Source organism: Manacus candei, unplaced genomic scaffold, assembly GCF_025592945.1.
Source record: "Manacus candei isolate 608988 ecotype Guabito, Panama unplaced genomic scaffold, ASM2559294v1 h1tg000098l, whole genome shotgun sequence".
Taxonomy (NCBI): Eukaryota; Metazoa; Chordata; class Aves; order Passeriformes; family Pipridae; genus Manacus; species Manacus candei.
The window spans coordinates 442,742-462,646 of NW_026138146.1; the positions used below are offsets into that span (position 1 = coordinate 442,742).

The 19,905-nt window shown below is 58.2% G+C and overlaps 1 protein-coding gene across 1 annotated transcript; it reads right to left on the reverse strand.

Annotated features, from left to right (window-relative positions):
- Window positions 1–2,659: 2,659 nt before the first annotated feature.
- Window positions 2,660–12,731, reverse strand: LOC127461267 (keratin, type II cytoskeletal 4-like). The gene is made up of 9 exons (XM_051768929.1): window positions 12,267–12,731; window positions 10,090–10,307; window positions 7,630–7,690; window positions 7,108–7,203; window positions 6,449–6,613; window positions 4,671–4,796; window positions 3,525–3,745; window positions 2,992–3,026; window positions 2,660–2,901 (listed from the first exon to the last, which is right to left on the reverse strand). Exons 1-9 carry the CDS (start codon window positions 12,729–12,731, stop codon window positions 2,660–2,662), a joined length of 1,629 nt encoding a protein of 542 aa, XP_051624889.1.
- Window positions 12,732–19,905: the final 7,174 nt, after the last annotated feature.

The window sequence follows — 19,905 nt, forward strand, 5'->3', positions numbered from 1 at the left end:
GGGGACATTTCACTGTCACCACCAGGACATTTCACTGTCACCACTGGGACACATTTCACTGTCACCACGGGGACATTCCACTGTCACCACGGGGACATTCCACTGTCACCACCGGGACATATTTCACTGTCACCACCGGGACATTTCACTGTCACCACCAGGACATTCCACTGTCACCACGGGGACATTCCACTGTCACCACCGGCCCTCGGCTCCTCCAGCCTTTACGAACCGGGAGCGGGAGCCTCGGGATGAGTCACCCCCGGCACCGCCTGCGGTTGGCCGGGGATGTGATTCAAGGTCTCCCGGGCCGGAGGTCAAACCACAGCAGGGATTTGGGGAGGGAGATTTATCCAAACGTTCCGCTTTCCTGGGGAGAGCTGGGGTTGATGGGGGGGAAGGGAGGGAGCTCTTGGTCTTCCCAGAGTTGCCCTTTGGAGACTCCTTGAGAGCAATCCATGGATCCCTGGGGAGGCCAGACAGCAGGAAAAGCTGCTCCAGAGTCGTGGATACCGAGGAATCGGCTCTGGATTAGCTGGAGGGGTGACGACCACCCTGCCCTCTCCCACCCCACCCGGGAAGGACGTTCCCAAAGCACTTGGGGCTGTGTGAGGGGTGTCCTGAGAGCTCCAGTTCTACCCCCACAGCCCCGGGACCACCCTGGAGGACGGGGAGGTCAGAGATGGAGGTGGGATGGGGGGGGGAAATGTCCCAAATTGGCCAACTCTGGCAGGGAAAGAGCCCCGGAAGAGAAAAGGGAAGGGAAGAGCCTCCTAAAATCCACGGGGTCCCAAAGGCTGCTCGGGTCTGATGGGGCCAAGGGGGGACAAAGGGTCACCACGGGAGGCCCCCCTGGGACTGGAAGGAGGATCCAGGAGGAGGATCCAAGTGCTGCCTCTTCCTCCTGTGCCAGGAATGGGCTCGTTCCCGGGGGTGTCACCCTGTGCCCCACGTCCCAAACCCCTCCCCTGGCAAGACCCCCTTGGACCTCCCACCAAAGTCCCCCAGCACCCACGGTTTTGGGGCGGGAGAGAGGAAAAAGAGGAGCCTGGGCTGCTCCTTCCCTGGGGCTCCTTCAAACCCCGACTTCAAAGGGCAGGAGAAAGTCAGGAAGCGCTTTCGGGTCCCGTCTTGTCGCAACACGAAACTCTCTCGGGCCGGGGAGGGAAAAACCACACCAGGTTTCTGCCTCTCGTGTTTATTGGGGGGAGAAAGGTCGGGCAAACACACACGGGGGCACTGGGGAAGGGGGAACCCGGGGCCAAAACGGGGGTTTTACAACAGAAACTCGGGCAGGGGGGAGGGGGAAAAAGCGAATGAAAAGTCCGTGGGGTGAGAAACGTCCTCGGCTGGGCCAGGAGGAAATTCCTGTTCTGGAGCTCCAGCTCTGGCTGATGAGCAGCTCCGATTAAAGCTGCACCACGGCTGGAGCCAGCCCGAGGCCTGGAGAGAAGCTGAGTCTTCCCGAGCTGGGTCTTCCTGAGCTGGGTCTTCCTGAGCTGGGTCTTCCCGAGCCAAGCAGGGACCCGACACAAGAGGGGACAGAGCCTCTCGCTCAGTGTGCTGATCCACGGGCTCATCCCAGACGGATTTAGGGCTTCCCAGTGAGCAGGAAGGTCATCCCAGTTTGGTTTGGGATTCCCAGTGAACAGGAAGGTCATCCCAGTTTGGTTGGGGATTCCCAGTGAACAGGAAGGTAATTCCAGCTTGGTTTGGGGTTCCCTATGAACAAGCAGGCCATCCCAGTTGAATTTGGGGTTCCCTATGAACAGGAAGGTCCTCCCAGCTGGGTTTGGGGTTCCCAGTGAGCAGGAAGGTAATTCAGCTGGGTTTGGGATTCCCAGTGAACAGGAAGGTCATCCCAGTTTGGTTTGGGATTCCCAGTGAGCAGGAAGGTCATCCCAGCTGGATTTGGGATTCCCAGTGAACAGGAAGGTAATTCCAGCTGAGTTTGGGATTCCCAGTGAACAGGAAGGTCCTCCCAGATGGGTTTGGGATTCCCAGGGAACAGGAAGGTCATCCCAGTTTGGTTTGGGATTCCCAGTGAACCGGAAGGTCATCCCAGCTGGGTTTGGGGTTCCCAGTGAGCAGGAAGGTCATCCCAGCTGGATTTGGGGTTCCCTATCAACAGGAAGGTCCTCCCAGCTGGGTTTGGGGTTCCCTGTGGATGGGCAGGTCCTGCTTCCAAAGGAGAGCTCAGCCCCCCAACAACCAGTAGCTGGAGGGGATGGAGCTGTTCTTGCGTGTTTTTGAGAATCTCCATCCTCAACAGGTGGGTCTGTCCATGTTTTTGGGAATCTCCATCCTCAGTGGGTGGGTCTGGCTGTGTTTTTGAGAATCTCCATCCTCAGTGGGTGGGTCTGGCCGTGTTTTTGGGAATCTCCATCCTCAGTGGGTGGGTCTGGCCGTGTTTTTGGGAATCCCCATCCTCAGTGGGTGGGTCTGGCCGTGTTTTTGGGAATCCCCATCCTCAGTGGGTGGGTCTGGCCGTGTTTTTGGGAATCTCCATCCTCAGTGGGTGGGTCTGGCCGTGTTTTCCTCCTCCCCCGGTCCCAGGGATGGTTCCAAAGGACTCGGGGACGCTCTGGGGGCTCTCGGTGGAATTCCCGTCCTTTCTCCGCGGGGTGCTGGGAATGGGGCCGGGGCAGGGATCCCGTCCCTACACCCTCCGGCCGGGGGAGCCGCTGTTCTTCAGGAGGGTGCCGGACCCCACCACCACCGAGCTGGACCCGCTGCCCATGGAGCCGAACCCGGACCCCGCGGAGCCGAATCCTCCCCCTCCCAGGCTGAAGCAGAGCCCGGCTCCGCCTTTGCCGCTCCCGAATCCGAGTCCTCCTCCTCCTCCGAGGCACATCCCGCCGCCGTATCCGCCTCCCACGGAGCTGCTGCCGCCCACCACGGCTGCGGAGGGGAACGGGGGGGCCCGGGTTACCTCAGGAGTTTGGGAGCAGCGACCCCGGCCCGCCGCGATCCCACGGGAATGGTACTTACAGATGCTGACGGAGCTCTGGCATTCCCCAGACATCCTGCAGGGGAAAGAGGTGCAGTGTGGGATCCAGCCACAGCATCTGGAGCTGCCTTGGCCCCATCAGACCCGAGCAGCCTTTGGGACCCCGTGGATTTTAGGAGGCTCTTCCCTTCCCTTTTCTCTTCCGGAGCCCTTTCCCTGCCTGAGTTGGCCAATTTGGGATGTTCCCCCTCCCATCCCACCTCCATCTCTGACCTCCCCGTCCTCCAGGGTGGTCCCGGGGCTGTGGGGGCAGAGCTGGAGCTCTCGGGACACCCCTCACACAGCCCCAAGAGCTTTGGGAACGTCCTTCCCGGGTGGGGTGGGAGAGGGCAGGGTGGTCGTCACCCCTCCAGCTAATCCAGGGCCGATTCCCCCACACCCACCTGCCCCAGCTCCGGGCTTTGCCCCCACACTTTGGTCCAGGGCTCGTGGCAACACCACGTGGAGCCGATGGAGCACGTTTCTCCCATCGATTTACCGGGATAACACGGAATTCCCGCCGCACCCCACCCACCTGCTCTCCTCCCCCTCCAGCAGCTTCCTGTAGGTCGCGATCTCCACGTCCAGGGCCAGCTTGACGTTCATGAGCTCCTGGTGCTCCCGGAGCTGCCGGGCCAGGTCGGCCTTGGCCTTCTGCAGGGCGCTCTCCAGCTCGGCCAGCTTGGCCCGGGCATCCTTGAGGGCCCCCTCCCCGCGCTGCTCCGCGTCCGCGATGCTCGTCTGGAGGGTCTCGCACTGGGGGAGGCACGGGGGGGGTCAGCGGGGAGGGGGCACCCACGGGGAGAGGAAGGAAAGATCCCAGCTCATGGAATCGTGGAGCGGTTCGGGCTGGAAGGGACCTTAAAGGTCACCGAGAGTGTGGGCAGGGGATCCCTCCATCCCAGGGGATCCAACCCGGCCTTGGACACTCCCAGGGATCCAGGGGCAGCCACAGGTCCTCTGGGAAACCCATCCCAGGGCCTCCCCACCCTCCCAGCCAGGAATTCCTTCCCAAAATCCCCCCTGAATCCCCCCTTTCCCAGTGGGAAGCCATTCCCTGTGTCTGTCCCTCCAGCCCTTGTCCCCAGTCCCTCTCCAGCTCTCCTGGAGCCCCTTCAGGGCCTGGAAGTGGCTCCAAGGTCTCACTTCCGCAGACCAGGTTGCTCCAAGCCCCATCCAACCCAGCCTTGGACACTCCCAGGGATCCAGGGGTAGCCACAGCTTCTCTGGGAAATCCATGCCAGGGCCTCCCCACCCTTCTCAGGGAGGAATTCCTTCCCAATATCCCATCTCTCCCTGCCCTCTGGCACTGGGAAGCCATTCCCTGTGTCTGCCCCTCCATCCCTTGTCCCCAGTCCCTCTCCAGCTCTCCTGGAGCCCCTTCAGGCCCTGGAAGGGGCTCCAAGCTCTCCCTGGATCCTTCCCTTCTCCAGGCTCACACACACTCATCCCATCCCACCTTTCCATGGGCAGGGACACCTCCCACTATCCCAGGCTGCTCCAAGCCCTGCCCTTGGACACTTCCAAGGACGGACCATCCCTACCCTGTTCCAGGGTCACTCCAGCTCAACTTTTCCACGGCAGGTCCCTCCCACTCCCAGCACCTTTATTTCCCTCCAGGGAAGCCCCGAAGGGCTCAGCCAAGAGCTCACCCCCCGTTTCCCCACGGGCACCCCCTCACCTGCTTCTTCACGCCGTCGATCTCGGCGCGGATCCTCTGGATCACCCGGTTGAGCTCCGAGATCTCGGCCTTGGTGTCCCTCAGGCTGTCCCCGTGTTTGCCGGCGCTCACCTGCAGCTCCTCGTACTGGGGGCACAGCCAGGAGGAGCTCATGGGGCCCGGCCCGACCCCACAGCAACTCCGGCAGCTCGGGATGGCCCCGGGAAAGCCACGGCAGGGCCGGTCTGGGTGGACCAGGGCCAGCAAACCCCAGCTCCTGGAGTGCTCTGAGCTCCCAATCCCAGCTCCTGGAACAGTCTGAGCTCCCAGTCCCAGATCCTGGAATGCTCTGAGCTCCCAATCCCATGGTTTAGAGTGCTCTGAGCTCCCAATCCCAGCTCCTGGAGTGCTCTGAGCTCCCAGTCCCAGATCCTGGAGCAATCTGAGCTCCCAATCCCAGCTCCTGGAATGCTCTGAGCTCCCAGTCCCAGCTCCTGGAGAGCTCTGAGCTCCCAATCCCAGATCCTGGAGTGCTCTGAGCTCCCAATCCCAGCTCCTGGAACAATCTGAGCTCCCAATCCCAGCTCCTGGAGTGCTCTGAACTCCCAGTCCCAGATCCTGGAATGCTCTGAGCTCCCAGTCCCTGCTCCTGGAACAATCTGAGCTCCCAGTCCCAGCTCCTGGAGTGCTCTGAGCTCCCAATCCCATGTTTTGGAGTGCTCTGAGCTTCCAATCCCAGCTCCTGGAGTGCTCTGAGCTCCCAATCCCAGCTCCTGGAGTGCTCTGAGCTCCCAATCCCATGGTTTAGAGTGCTCTGAGCTCCCAATCCCAGCTCCTGGAACAATCTGAGCTCCCAGTCCCAGCTCCTGGAACAATCTGAGCTCCCAGTCCCAGTTCCTGGAACAATCTGAGCTCTCAGTCCCAGCTCCTGGAGTGCTCTGAGCTTCCAATCCCAGATCCTGGAGTGCTCTGAGCTCCCAATCCCAGATCCTGGAGTGCTCTGAGCTCCCAATCCCAGTTCCTGGAACAATCTGAGCTCCCAGTCCCAGATCCTGGAGTGCTCTGAGCTCCCAGTCCCAGCTCCTGGAACAATCTGAGCTCCCAGTCCCTGCTCCTGGAACAATCTGAGCTCCCAATCCCAGATCCTGGAGTGCTCTGGGCTCCCAATCCCAGATCCTGAAGTGCTCTGGGCTCCCAATCCCAGATCCTGGAGTGCTCTGAGCTCCCAATCCCAGCTCCTGGAGTGCTCTGAGCTCCCAATCCCAGCTCCTGGAGTGCTCTGAGCTCCCAGTGGTGACTCTCCCACCCCCCTAGACCCTGGGGGTCCCCAAGAAGGTGGGACACATCCACTATCCCAGATCCTGGAGTGCTCGGAGCTCCCAGTCCCAGCTCCTGGAGCGCTCTGAGCTCCCGTGGGTGACTCTCCCACCCCCCCAGACCCTGGGGGTCCCCAGAAAGGTGGGACACTCCCACTATCCCAGATCCTGGAGTGCTCTGAGCTCCCGTGGGTGACTCTCCCACCCCCCTAGACCCTGGGGGTCCCCAGAAAGGTGGGACACTCCCACTATCCCAGATCCTGGAGTGCTCTGAGCTCCCAATCCCAGCTCCTGGAGGGCTCTGAGCTCCCAGTCCCAGCTCCTGCAGTGCTCTGAGCTCCCGTGGGTGACTCTCCCACCCCCTTGGACACAGGGGATCACCAGAAAGGTGGGACACTCCCACTATCCCAGCTCCTGGAGTGCTCTGAGCTCCCGTGGGTGACCGTCCCACCCCCCAGCCCCCCGAGGGTGTCACACACCCACCTTGCCCCGGTACCAGGCCTCGGCCTCGGCGCGGCTGCGGTTGGCGATGTCCTCGTACTGCGCCTTCACCTCGGCGATGATGCTGTTGAGGTCCAGGCTCCGGTTGTTGTCCATGGAAAGCACCACCGAGGTGTCCGACACCGTCTTCTGCACCTGGGACAGCTCCTGAGGGGCACACCCGGCCCGGATTGAGCCCCCCTGGAGCTTCCCAGCGGGGCTGCAGCCCCCTCAACATCCCGACATCCCTTATCCCAACATCCCAACATCCCTTATCCCAACATCCTGACATCCCTTATCCCAACATCCCTTATCCCGATGTCTCGACATCCCCACATCCTGATATCCCGATATCCTGACATCCCTTTTCATGACATTCCGACATCCTGACATCCCTTATCCCGACATCCTGACATCCCTCCATCCTGACATCCCTCCATCCTGACATCCCTCCATCCTGACATCCCTACATCCCTACATCCTGACATCCCTTATCCCGACATCCTGATATCCCTCAATCCCGACATCCCTCCATCCCAACATTCCTCCATCCCTCATCCCTTATCCCTCCATCCCTCCATCCCGCATCCCTCCATCCCTCCATCCCTCCATCCCTCATCCCTCATCCCTTATCCCTCATCCCTTATCCCACCATCACTCACCGCCTCGTACAGGCACTTGAGGAAGTTGATCTCGTCCAGCAGGGAATCCGCCTTTGCCTGGAGCTCCACCTTCACCATGTAGGCCCCGTCCACGTCCTGCAGCGGGCACGGGGTGAGAAAACCCGCCCGGATCAGATTTCATGGAATGGCGGGATGGGATGGGATGGGATGGGATGGGATGGGATGGGATGGGATGGGATGGGATGGGATGGGATGGGATGGGATGGGAGGGATCCTGAATCCCGTCCCACCCCCTGCCCTGGGCAGGGACACCTCCCTCCATCCCAGGGGGATCCAACCCGGCCTTGGACACTCCCAGGGATCCAGGGGCAGCCACAGCTTCTCTGGGAATTCCATCCCAGGGCCTCCCCACCCTCCCAGGGAATATTCTTTCCCAGTATCCCATCTCTCCCTGCCCTCTGGCAGTGGGAAGCCATTCCCTGTGTCTGTCCCTCCATCCCCCATCCCAGTCCCTCTCCAGCTCTCCTGGAGCCCCTTCGGGTCGGGAATAAGGGCCTGGACCTTCTTGAGGAGCACGAAGTCGTTCTCGGCCGCTGTGCGCTTGTTGATCTCCTCCTCGTACCTGGGGAGCAGAGATGGATTTGCCTCTGGAATATCCTCGGGAGCTCGGCAGGAATGGTCTGGGAACTGCCCCGGGACAGGCCCCGGCTCCGGGATCCCCGGGAAAGCCCAGGAAGAGGAATCCCGGTGGCTCCAGGACCTTTCCAAGGCTCCAGCTCCGCACACGGATCATGGAATTCCCCCCCAGCGATCCACTGGGATCATTATCAACCCCAAAAATCCCCCCATGGGCCGTTTCCAGCTGCTCCTCCCCGAAAATAAAGTCAATTTTCAACCAGCAGATCCCGGGCCTGGGTGATCCCGGTGATTCCCAGACTCCTTTTCCCATTTTTTTTTTTTCTGGAATCCCTTGAGTGGATTCTTTTCTGCGGGATTTGTTTTTCCTTTTCCAACTGAACCGGTTTTATCATCTTATTTACTATAATAAATTGTACTTATATATATAATAAATTGTATTTATACCATTTATATATAAATAAATTGCATAAATACAATTATATTAATTGTATTAATTGTATAAATACAATTATTATTTATATATAAATAAATTGTATAAATTGTATTTATATATAATAGGTATAAATACTCAAATGTAAAAACATAATATATATAATATTATCATAATATTCAAGCTATAATTTATATTTATATTTTACTTATTGGTTATAATAAATAATGGCAGGAAAAGAACCCCCTTTATTTTCCCCGTCTGTTTTTTACGCCACCTCGACCTTCCCAAGGAAACCTTGGAATGCTGAAGGGTTTTATGGGAAGGAAATCCAGGAGGAAATTGGAGCTGGGTTTAGCAACTAATTAAGTCGTTAAATCGTTAATGTCACGGGTTCCTAATTGAGGGAGACGAGGAGTGGAGGATCCTCCCTCGGCATCCGAACAGGGCACGGAGGAAATTCGAGGAACAGCGAGGAAATGTCAGGAATGTTCAGGAAATTTGAAGAAATTTGAGGAATATTGAGGAAATTTGAGGAATATCGAGGAAATTTGGGGAATATTGAGGAATATTGAGAAATATTGAAGAAATTTGAGAAAATATGAGTAATATTGAGGAAATTTGGGGAATATCGAGGAAATTTGGGGAATATCAAGGAAATCTGAAGAATATTGAGGAAATTTGAGGAATATCGAGGAATATTGAGGAATATTGAGGAAATTTGAGAAATATTGAGGAAATTTGAGAAAATATGAGAAATATTGAGAAAATATGAGGAATATTGAAGAAATTTGGGGAATATCGAGGAAATTTGAGGAATGTTGAGGAAATCTGAGAAATATTGAGGAATATGGAGGAAGTATGAGGAGTATTGAGGAAGTTTGAGGAAATTTGAGGAATATCGAGGAAATCTGAGGAATATTGAGGAAATTTGAGGAATATGGAGAAAATATGAGGAATATCGAGGAAATTTGAGGAATATCAAGGAAATTTGAGGAATGTTGAGGAGATTTAAAGAATATTGAGAAAAATTCAGGAATATTGAGAAAATGTAAGGAATATTGAGAAAATATGAGGAATATCAAGGAAATTTGGGGAATAGAGAAGAAATTTGAGGAATATTGAGATGTGAGAAAATATGAGGAATATTGAGAAAATGTGAGGAATATTGAGGAAATTTAAGAAATATTGAGGAATATTGAGGAAATTTGAGGAATATTGAGGAAATCTTAGGAATATTGAGGAAATTTGAGGAATATTGAGGAAATTTAAAGAATATTGAGAAAATTTGAGGAATAGTGAGAAAATGTAAGGAATATTGAAAAAATATAAGGAACATTGAGAAAATATGAGGAATATCAAGGAAATTTGAGGAAATTTGAGGAAATCTGAGGAAATTTGAGAAATATGGAGAAAACTTGAGGAATATTGAGAAAATATTAGGAATATAAAGGAAATTTGAGGAATATTGAGGAAGTTTGAGGAATATTGAGGAAATTTGAGGAAACTTGAGGAATATTGAGGAAATTTAAAGAATATTGAGAAAATTTGAGGAATATTGAGAAAATTTGAGGAAATTTGAGGAATACTGAGAAAATGTAAGGAATATTGAGAAAATATGAGGAATATCAAGGAAATTTGGGGAATGTTGAGGAAATTTGACGAATATTGAGGAAATGTGAGGATATTTGAGAAAACTTGAGAAAACTTGAGGAGATGTGAGAAACAGGGAGAAAACTTGAGGAACATCAAGGAAATTTGAGGAATATCAAGGAACACCTTAAAAAAATCCCCCCCTTTTCACCCGAGCCCGACACCCCCCAAACCTTTGACATTTTCTACCCATCTGGAAAAAAATCAATGAAATATCAACAATTATCATCATCGATATTTCAGTGTTTTGGGGCTGTTTGGGGTTTTCTCTCCGTTTCTTCACTCCCCGAAGCACCTACTTGGTCTTGAACTCCTCGACCGCGTCCTGGGAGCTCTTGAGCTCTGTCTGCAGCTGGAGCTTCTCCCCGGAGAGGGAGTCGAGCTGCCTGCGGAGCGAGCTGACGTAGGCCTCAAAGATGAGCTCCAGGCTCCTGCCCCCCGGGCCAGACCCCCCCTGCTCCTGCAGCAGCTTCCACTTGGTCTCCAGGACTCGGTTCTGCTGCTCCAGGAATCGCACCTGGACGGGCAAGGGGGGAAGAGTCACATTTTCCCCCCCAAATAAATCACATTTTATTGATTTTTCCCCCCCAAAAAAATCACATTTTATTGATTTTTCCCCCCCAAAAAAATCACATTTTATTGATTTTTCTCCCCCCCAAAAAATCACATTTTATTGATTTCCCCCCCAAAAAATCACATTTTATTGATTTCCCCCCCCCAAAAAATCACATTTTCTTGATTTTTCCCCTCCTTTTTTCCCCCCTCCGTGTTTTATTCTCGTTCAATGGGTTTGACCTTCCTGGTGGTCCCATCTCTCCCGATCCAACAGGATGGGTGGGAAACAGGGGGGTCACCTCCCCTCCCCAATTTTTTGGAGCCTTTAAGCAGGAGACACACAGTGAACTTCCCGGGTTTGGCGCCTTCTCCTTCCAAACAGCTCCCCCAAAAAGCCCGAGTTTCTACTTAAAAATAGCCCAGAACGTCCAAAGTCCCACCTTCTCCTTAAAAAATATAGTCAGAATACCAAAAATTCCATCTACTCCTTAAAAGTAGCCCAAAAATCTCCCATCTTCTCCTTAAAAATAGCCAAAAATCCCATCTTCTCCTTAAAAATACCCCAAAAAATCTCCCATCTTCTCCTTAAAAATAGCCCAAAAACCTCCCATCTTCTCCTTAAAAATGACCCCAAACACCCCAAAATCCCATTTTCTCCCTAAAAACAGCCCAAATCACCTCAAGTCCCATCTTCTCCTTAAAAACAGCCCCCAAATATCCCACCTCTTCCTTCCAGAGAGCCCAAACACTCCAAATCCCACGTTCTCCCAAAAGACATCCCCAAACACCCCAAATCCCATCTTGTCCTTAAAAATGGCCCAAAACGGCCCAAATCCTATCCTGTCCTTAAAAATATCCCCGGAAAAGTCCCACTTTCCCCTTAAAACATCCCCAACCCCCCCAAACCCTCCCATCTCCTCAAAACCAGCCCCAAACGCCTCCAGCCCGAGGGAACTTTGGGGGCATTTTGGAGTTCCCAGCTCGGGGTGTCCCTGGATGAGCCTGTCCAGGCCATTCCCATGGAATTTTGGGAGGATTTGGGGCCAGCTCCTGGCTCTGGATGATCCTCTCTGGGCTGTTCCCATGGAATTTTGGGAAGATTTGGTGCCAGCTCCCGGCTCTGGATGTCCCTGGAGGAGCATCTCCAGGCCATTCCCATGGAATTTTGGAGGGATTTGGTGCCAGTTCCCAGCTTGGGGTGTCCCTGGATGAGCACCTCCTAGATGTTCCCATGGAATTTTGGGATGATTTGGTGCCAGCTCCCGGCTCTGGATGAGCCTCTCCTGGTCGTTCCCATGGAACTTTGGGGGGATTTTGGAGTTCCCAGTTCGGGTTGTCCCTGGATGAGCCTGTCCAGGCCATTCCCATGGAATTTTGGGAGGATTTGGGGCCAGCTCCCAGCTCTGGATGATCCTCTCCAGGTCATTCCCATGGAATTTTGGGGGGATTTGGTGCCAGTTCCCAGCTTGGGGTGTCCCTGGATGAGCACCTCCTAGATGTTCCCATGGAATTTTGGGGGGATTTGGGGCCAGCTCCTGGCTCTGGATGAGCCTCTCCAGGCCATTCCCATGGAATTTTGGGACGATTTGGTGCCAGCTCCTGGCTCTGGATGAGCCTCTCCTGGCCCTTCCCATGGAATTTTGGGAGGATTTGGTGCCAGCTCCTGGCTCGGGGTGTCCCTGGATGAGCCTCTCCTGGTCATTCCTATGGAATTTTGGGGGGATTTGGTGCCAGCTCCCAGCTCTGGGTGTCCCTGGATGAGCCTGTCCAGGCCATTCCCATGGAATTTTGGGGGGATTTGGTGCCAGTTCCCAGCTCTGGGTGTCCCTGGATGAGCCCCTCCCGGCCATTCCCACCCCCCTGGAGCCACCTCGAGCCGGGACCCCCCCCCACAAAACCCCCCCAGCCCCCCAAATTTCACCTTGTCGATGAAGGAGGCGAACTTGTCGTTGAGCGTCTTCATCTCCTCCCTCTCCTGGGCCCGCACCCGCTGGATCTCGGGGTCGATCTCCAGGTTCAGGGGGGCCAGGAGGCTCTGGTTGATGGTCACCTCCCTGATGCCGCCGGGGGGGCACGGGGGGAAGCCTTGGCCCCCCAGCCCCGCCTCGAAGCCCCCCCCGAAGCCCCCAAAGCCGCCGGGGAAGGCCCCGCCGCCGAAGCCCCCCCCGAACCCCGCACCGCCCCCGAAGCCCCTGCAGAGCCCCGCGGCCCCCCCGAGCCCCCCCAGGGCGGTGCTTTTGCCCCCCCCCAGGCTGTAAACGCTCCTGCTGCCGAAGCCGGACCCCCGGCACGACCCCCGGGCGCCGAAGGCGACCTTGGTCCTGCCCCCGGCACAGACGGAGCTGGAGCCGAAGCTCTTCCCCAGAGCGCAGGATTGGCGAGACATGACGGGGGGGCCCCAAATGCGCAGCCGAGAGCCGAGGTGGGAGGTTGGGAGGCCACGGGAGGCGACAGGAGGCGAGTCCTGGGGGAGCGACCGCCGGGTGCCCCCTTTTTATGGGCGCGGGGGAGCGCTGGGTGCCGGGGGAGGGGAGATGTCAGGTGGGTGGTTTCTTTTTTTTGGGGGGGCCGCTTAATTCCTTTCATTGTGTTCGGGGCTTTGGGAGGGTTCCCTCCTCTCCTCGCCACCGCCGTGACCTGCCCCCGGTTTAAACACTCCCCGGGCAGAGCGAAGGCAAACAAAGCCATTTGTTGGTGTTGGAAGGCGAAGCGGAGCTCAAACGCCGCTCCCAAAGCCCCGCCGAGCCCCCGGCGCGCCTCGCCCTCGGGGGAGACCCCGCTGGGGGCTCAGAGCTGTCGCTTTTGGGGCTGACAGCAGGGCTGGGCCCGGCGGGTTCCCAGTCACACCCTCGGGTGCCCCCGGGTTCAACCTCCCGCTCCGAGCCGGGGCTGGCGCGGGTTTGGCCCCGAAAGTGTTTCACAACCCGGAGCGTCGGGGCTTGGCAGGGCTCGAGAAACCGCCGCTGTGTCAACAAAGACGAGTTTTTAAAACCTCCCGAGAGGGTTTCCGAGCGGGTTCGGAGCGCTCTGAGTGACGGGCTGAGCCGGGCGGGGCCCGCGGAGCCCCAAATGTCCCGCTGGCTCCGGGTCGGGTCGCGGCTCGGCGGGGCCCGGGGGCCGTTCCCGGGTGACAGGGGGGGGTCCCATCCCTCCTCCCTGGAACATTCCAGGCGCTTTGGGATGATTCCCGAGGGTCCCGCGGGTCTCCAGCCCCCCCCCCACGGGCGGCACGTGGCGCTCCGGCAAAGCCGCTCCCGCCGCACCCCGCTGTTAAGAAAGCACAACTTAATTGCTTAATTGCTTTTAATTTCCATTTTCATGAGGTGTCGGGCTGCCTCCCCGGAGGATCCCGGGTTATCGCGCTGGAAAAACAAATAAAAACCCCCAAAACACCCCCCCCCCCAAGCCCACGTGGCCGATCGAACCCAGCGCTGGGCGATCCCTTCACTGGGACGGGTTTGGGGAACCAGTTTCAGCTCCGAGACTGTTCCCAACCCTCCCCCCCCCAACCCCCCGGCTCTGTTTTCCCTGAAAATATGTCAGTCTGGGTCCGGGCGCATCTCCGGGGTGTTTCCTCCTGAATCTCGCCGGGGATTCGCGGAGCTCCAGGATTTCCAGCCCGGGGGGATTCGCGTCGCGGGGAACCGGGGAGTCGATGCTTCCCCCTGGGGAAAGGAGCGCCCTGAGAGCCCCAGATCCCACCTGGAAACCCCCTCCCACCCCCTGGGGGTCCTGATCCCACCTGGAAACCCCTGCGCGCCCCAAATCCCACCTGGAAACCCCTTACACGCCCCAAATCCCACCTGGAAACGCCTTCCCACCCCCTGCGTGCCCCAAATCCCACCTGGAAACCCCTTACACGCCCCAAATCCCACCTGGAAACCCCCTCCCACCCCCTGCGTGCCCCAAATCCCACCTGGGAACCCCCTCCCACCCCCTGGGGGTCCTGATCCCACCTGGAAACCGTCTCCCACCCCCTGGGGGTCTCGATCCCACCTGGGAGCCCCCTCCCACCTGCTGCACGCCCCAAATCCCACCTAGAAACCCCTTCCCACCCCCTGCACGCCCCAAACTCCACCTGGAAACCCCCTCCCACCCCCCCGGGGTCCCGATCCCACCTGGAGACCCTCTCCCACCCCATGGGGGTCCTAATCCCACCTGGAAACCCTCTTCCACCCCCTGCACGCCCCAAATCCCACCTGAAACCCCCTCCCACCCCCTGCACGCCCCAAATCCCACCTGGAAACCCTCTCCCACCCCCCCGGGGTCCTGATCCCACTTGGAAACCCCCTCCCACCCCATGGGGGTCCCCAATTTTCCCTTTGGGGCGGGGGGAAGGGACCTTTCACAACCCGCGGCCCCTCCCGGGAGCTGAAGGGACCTGTGGGAGCGCGGGCGGGGAATGGGAACGGGAACGGGAACGGGGAATGGGGAATGGGGAATGGGGGACAGGGACCAGGAAACGGGAATGGGAACGGGGAACTGGGAATGGGGATGGGGATGGGGAACTGGGAATGGGGACGGGGAACTGGGAATGGGGAATGGGGGACAGGGACCGGGAATGGGGAATGGGGAACGGGAACTGGGAACGGGGAACTGGGAACGGGAACTGGGAACGGGGAACGGGGAACGGGGAACGGGGAACTGGGAACGGGAATGGGGAACGGGAACGGGGAACGGGAATGGGGAACTGGGAACTGGGAACGGGAACAGGAACTGGGAATGGGGAACTGGGAACGGGGAATGGGGAACGGGAACTGGGAACGGGGAACGGGAACGGGGAATGGGGAACGGGGAACTGGGAACGGGGAACGGGAATGGGAACTGGGAACGGGGAACGGGAACAGGAACTGGGAATGGGGAACTGGGAACGGGGAACGGGGAACTGGGAATGGGAACTGGGAATGGGGAACTGGGAACGGGGAACTGGGAATGGGGAACTGGGAACGGGGAACTGGGAACAGGAACTGGGAACGGGGAATGGGAAGGGGAACTGGGAATGGGGACGGGGAATGGGAAGGGGAACTGGGAACGGGGAACAGGAACGGGGAACGGGAATGGGGAACTGGGAACGGGGAACGGGAACTGGGAATGGGGACGGGGAACGGGAACAGGGAACGGGGAACGGGGAATGGGGAACGGGGAACGGGGAACGGTCCTGCCAGGAGGGCCTGGGGAGGCTCCGCCAGCGCGGGGCGAGCCCGAGCGGCCGCTGGGCCACCAGAGCCCGGCCCTGCCCGGACACCACCGGGACACCGCGGGGACATCGCAGGGACATCGCAGGGACATCGCAGGGACACCGCGGGGACATCGTGGGGACATCGTGGGGACACCACAGGGCCAGCGGGGTCGGGAGCTGGGGCTCCCACGGGAGCGGCCTTGGGGGTCCAGGGGGAAGGGACCAGGGAGAGAAGGGGGAGGCAGCGCTGGCCACCAGCACCCACCCAGGGCTGGCCACCAGCACCCACCCAACACTGGCCACCAACTCCCACCCAACACTGGCCACCGGCAGCCACCCAGGGCTGGCCACCAGCACCCACCCAACATTGGCCACCAGCACCCACCCAGTGCTGGCCACCATTGCCCACCTAACACTGACCACTATCCCCCACCCAACAGTGGCCACCATCACCCACCCAACAGTGGCCACCATCACCCACCCAGGGCTGGCCACCAACTCCCACCCAACACTGGCCATGATCACCCACCCAACATTGGCCACCAACTGCCACCCAACACTGGCCACCAACTCCCACCCAGGGCTGGCCACTGGCACCCACCCAGTGCTGGCCACCAGCACCCACCCAACGTTGGCCACCAACACCCACCCAACATTGGCCACCCACACCCACCCAATGTTGGCCACCAGCACCCACCCAGGGCTGGCCACCAGCAACTACTCAGCACTGGCCACCATCCCCCTCAACACTGGCCACCATTGCCCACCCAGGGCTGGCCACCATCGCCCACCCGACACTGACCACACCCCCACTACCCCAAATACCCCACCCCCCGGGATATTCCCGGTGTATCCCACGGGAAGGGGGACCAGCAGCTCCCACCCCCAACCAGGGGAACGTGCAGAGCTCACCCAGGACCCCAAAACCCCCCGTTTTGACCCCAAAACTGCGCCGGGACCGGGATCAACCGGGACAACCCCGGGGCCGGAGCGTCCCGGCGGCTCCGCTGGCTCCGACCCGGGAATTGCAGGGCCGGGAGCGGGAACGGCGGCGGGAAAAACGAGGCGGGTCCCGGGAGATCAAAGCGGCTCTTGCGGAACACGGGCGGCACCCCGGGATCGACGGGAGCCCCGGGATCGGCTCCGGGATTGGGGACCCCTGGGAGCGGGATTTGGGACCCCTGGGAGTGGGATTTGGGACCCCTGGGAGTGGGATTAACTCCAAGGAGTGGGATTTGGGACCCCTGGGAGTGGGATTTGGGACCCCTGGGAGTGGGATTGACTCCAAGGAGTGGGATTTGGGACCCCTGGGAGTGGGATTTGGGACCCCTGGGAGTGGGATTGACTCCAAGGAGTGGGATTTGGGACTCCTGGGAGTGGGATTAACCCCAGGGATTGGGATTTGGGACCCCTGGGAATGGGATTTGAGACCCCTGGGAGTGGGATTTGGGACCCCTGGGAGTGGGATTAACCCCAGGGGTTGGGATTTGGGACCCCTGGGAATGGGATTGACTCCAAGGAGTGGGATTTGGGACCCCTGGGAATGGGATTTGGGACCTCCTGGGAGCGGGAGTAACCCCGGGGGTTGGGATTTGGGACCCCTGGGGAGTGGGATTAACCCCAGGGATTGGGATTTGGGACCCCTGGGAGCAGGAGTAACCCCAGGGGTTGGGATTTGGGAACCCCAGGCATGGGATTAAGGCCAAGGAGCAGGATTTGGGACTTCCTGAGAGTGAGATTAACCCCAGGGATTGGGATTTGGGACCCCTGAGGGTGGGATTAACCCCAAAGAGTGGGATTTGGAAACCCCAGGAGTGGGACTAAGGCCAAGGAGCAGGATTTGGGACCCCCTGGAAGCGGCATTTGGGAACCCCAGGAGTGGGATTAACCCTGAGGAGCGGGATTTGGGACCCCTGATCCCAGGATTTGGGACCCCTGGGACCCGGATTAACCCCCGTTCCCGTGGTGACGTCATCGGTGTCACCTCTCCCGGTGTCCCCAGACGTGTCCTGGCGTTGTCCCCGCTCCGGGGGAAGCTCATCCCGGTCCCGGGGCTGGGATCGATCCTGGGGGTCCCGTGGGAATCTGGAGGGGAATCCCCTGGGAATAACGACCCCCTGGTCATTCCCACCCTGGGGGCAAACGGGGACACCCAAATGGGGGGAATTTGGGGAGAAAAGGGTCGGGAGGGGAGTGTGGGGGCGGGGTGAATCCCACCATTTTTGAGGGAAAAGCATCGGGATTGGGGGGATTGGATCCAACGGCCCCCCCCTCCCCAAATTGCGGGGTTTGGATCCAAGAGCAGCATCGCCCCCTCCCCAAATTCCGGGGTTGTATCCAATAACACCCCCCCCCAGGAGCAGCATCGCCCCCTCCCCAAATTCCAGGGTTGGATCCAATAACACCCCCCCCCAGGAGCAGCATCGCCCCCTCCCCAAATTCCAGGGTTGGATCCAATAACACCCCCCCCCAGGAGCAGCATCGCCCCCTCCCCAAATTCCAGGGTTGGATCCAATAACACCCCCCCCCAGGAGCAGCATCGCCCCCTCCCCAAATTCCGGGATTGGATCCAAGAGCCCCCCCAGGAGCAACATCGCCCCCTCCCCAAATTCTGGGATTGGATCCAAGAGCAGCATCGCCCCCTCCCCAAATTCCGGGAATTGAATCCCACAGCCCCCCCAGGAGCCCCATCACCCCCTCCCCAAATTCTGGTATTGGATCCAAGAGCAGCATTGCCCCCTCTCCAAAATCCAGGGTTGGATCCAATAACCACCCCCCCCGAGAGCAGCATCGCCCCCTCCCCGAAATCCAGGAACTGGATCCAGGAGCAGCATCGCCCCCTCCTCAAATTCCGGGAATTGGATCCAAGAGCCCCCCAGGAGCAGCATCGCCCCCTCCCCAAATTCTGGGATTGGATCCAAGAGCAGCATCGCCCCCTCCCCAAATTCCAGGTGGTGGGAAGGGCCGGGATGTCCCTTTATCCCCCCCCCCCCCCAATCCCTCGGGATCCCAAATCCAGAGCACCCTCTAAAGGGCAGGAATGTGCCCCAAAGCTCAACCACCCCCCAAAAAATAAACCCACCCCCCAAAATAAACCCAACCCCCAAAAAATAAACCCCCAATCCCCGAAAATAAACCCCCAATCCCCGAAAATAAACCCAACCCCAAAAATTAAACCCACCTCCTCAAAAAATAAAATAAACTCACTCTCAAAAAATAAAAGAAACCCACCCAAAAGAAACCCACCCCCCAAAAAATAAACCCACCCCCCAAAAAATAAACCCACCCCCCAAAAAATAAACCCAATCCCCCCAAAAAATAAAATAAACCCAATCCCCCCAAAAATAAACCAAATCCCCCAAAAATAAACCCACCCTCCCAAAAATAAACCCAACCCCCCAAAAATAAACCCACCCCCCCAAAAAATAAAATAAACCCAATTTCCCCAAAAATAAACCCACCCCCCCAAAAAAAAACAATCTCGAGTTCGATTAAAGAGGGGACTCCCCCCCAAAAAATGTGGGATCTGGGGGTGCCCCACCCCCTAAAAAATGAACCCACCCTCCAAAAAATTAACTTACCCCCCAAAAAATAAACCCACCCCCCCAAAAACAATCCCGGGGTCACCCCCCGCCTCAATCAAAAAGTGGAATCCCCCCCAAAAAATGCTCCCCCTCCGGCGGGGTCTGGGGGGGTTCGGGGGTGGATTTTGGGGTGCGGGGGGGGGGGCGGATTTTGGGGTGGGGGAGGGGGGATTTTGGGGCGTGCGTGTGAAAGTACGAGCGGCCCGGGCGGCTCCTCCCGACGCTAATTACGGGCGTTAATCACCCCGGCGGGCCCCGGCACGTCCCCGCACCCCAAAAAAACCCCGCCCGGGCGGCGGCCGGGCCACCGACCCCCCCAAAAATGGGGCAGGGACCCCCCAACCCCCCCAAAAAAAACCTCCAGTGAGAGGAGGAGCCCAAAGGAGAACCCGGATTTTGGGGGGGGAGGGTTTGGGGGTGAAGGAACCCGATTTTGGGGGGGCTCAGGGTCGGGGGGGTCACCCAGAGACAGAAATGGGGGTTCAGGACCCCCCCAAGGAAATTTGGGGGGCAGGAGGTGCCCCCCAGGTTTGGGGGGGCCCTGCAAGTGGGGGTGGGTTTGGAGGTGAAGGAACCCGATTTTGGGGGGCTCAGGGTCGGGGGGGGTCACCCAGAGACAGAAATGAGGGTTCGGGTGCCCCCCCCAGGAAAATTTGGGGGTCAGGAGGTGCCCCCCAGATTTGAGGTGAAGGAACCCGATTTTGGTGGGCTCGGGGTCGGGGGGGGGTCACCCAGAGACAGAACTGGGGGTTTGGGTTCCCCCCCCCAGGAATATTTGGGGGTCAGGAGGTGTCCCC

Coding starts and splice junctions, on each gene's coding strand:
- LOC127461267 (XM_051768929.1), bottom strand. CDS start 12,731: ATGTCTCGCCAATCCTGCGCTCTGGGGAAGAGCTTCGGCTCCAGCTCC. Junction 7,204..7,629: donor ACTTCGTGCTCCTCAAGAAG/GTCCAGGCCCTT, acceptor TGCCCGCTGCAG/GACGTGGACGGGGCCTACAT. Junction 3,746..4,670: donor TCGACGGCGTGAAGAAGCAG/GTGAGGGGGTGC, acceptor TGCCTCCCCCAG/TGCGAGACCCTCCAGACGAG.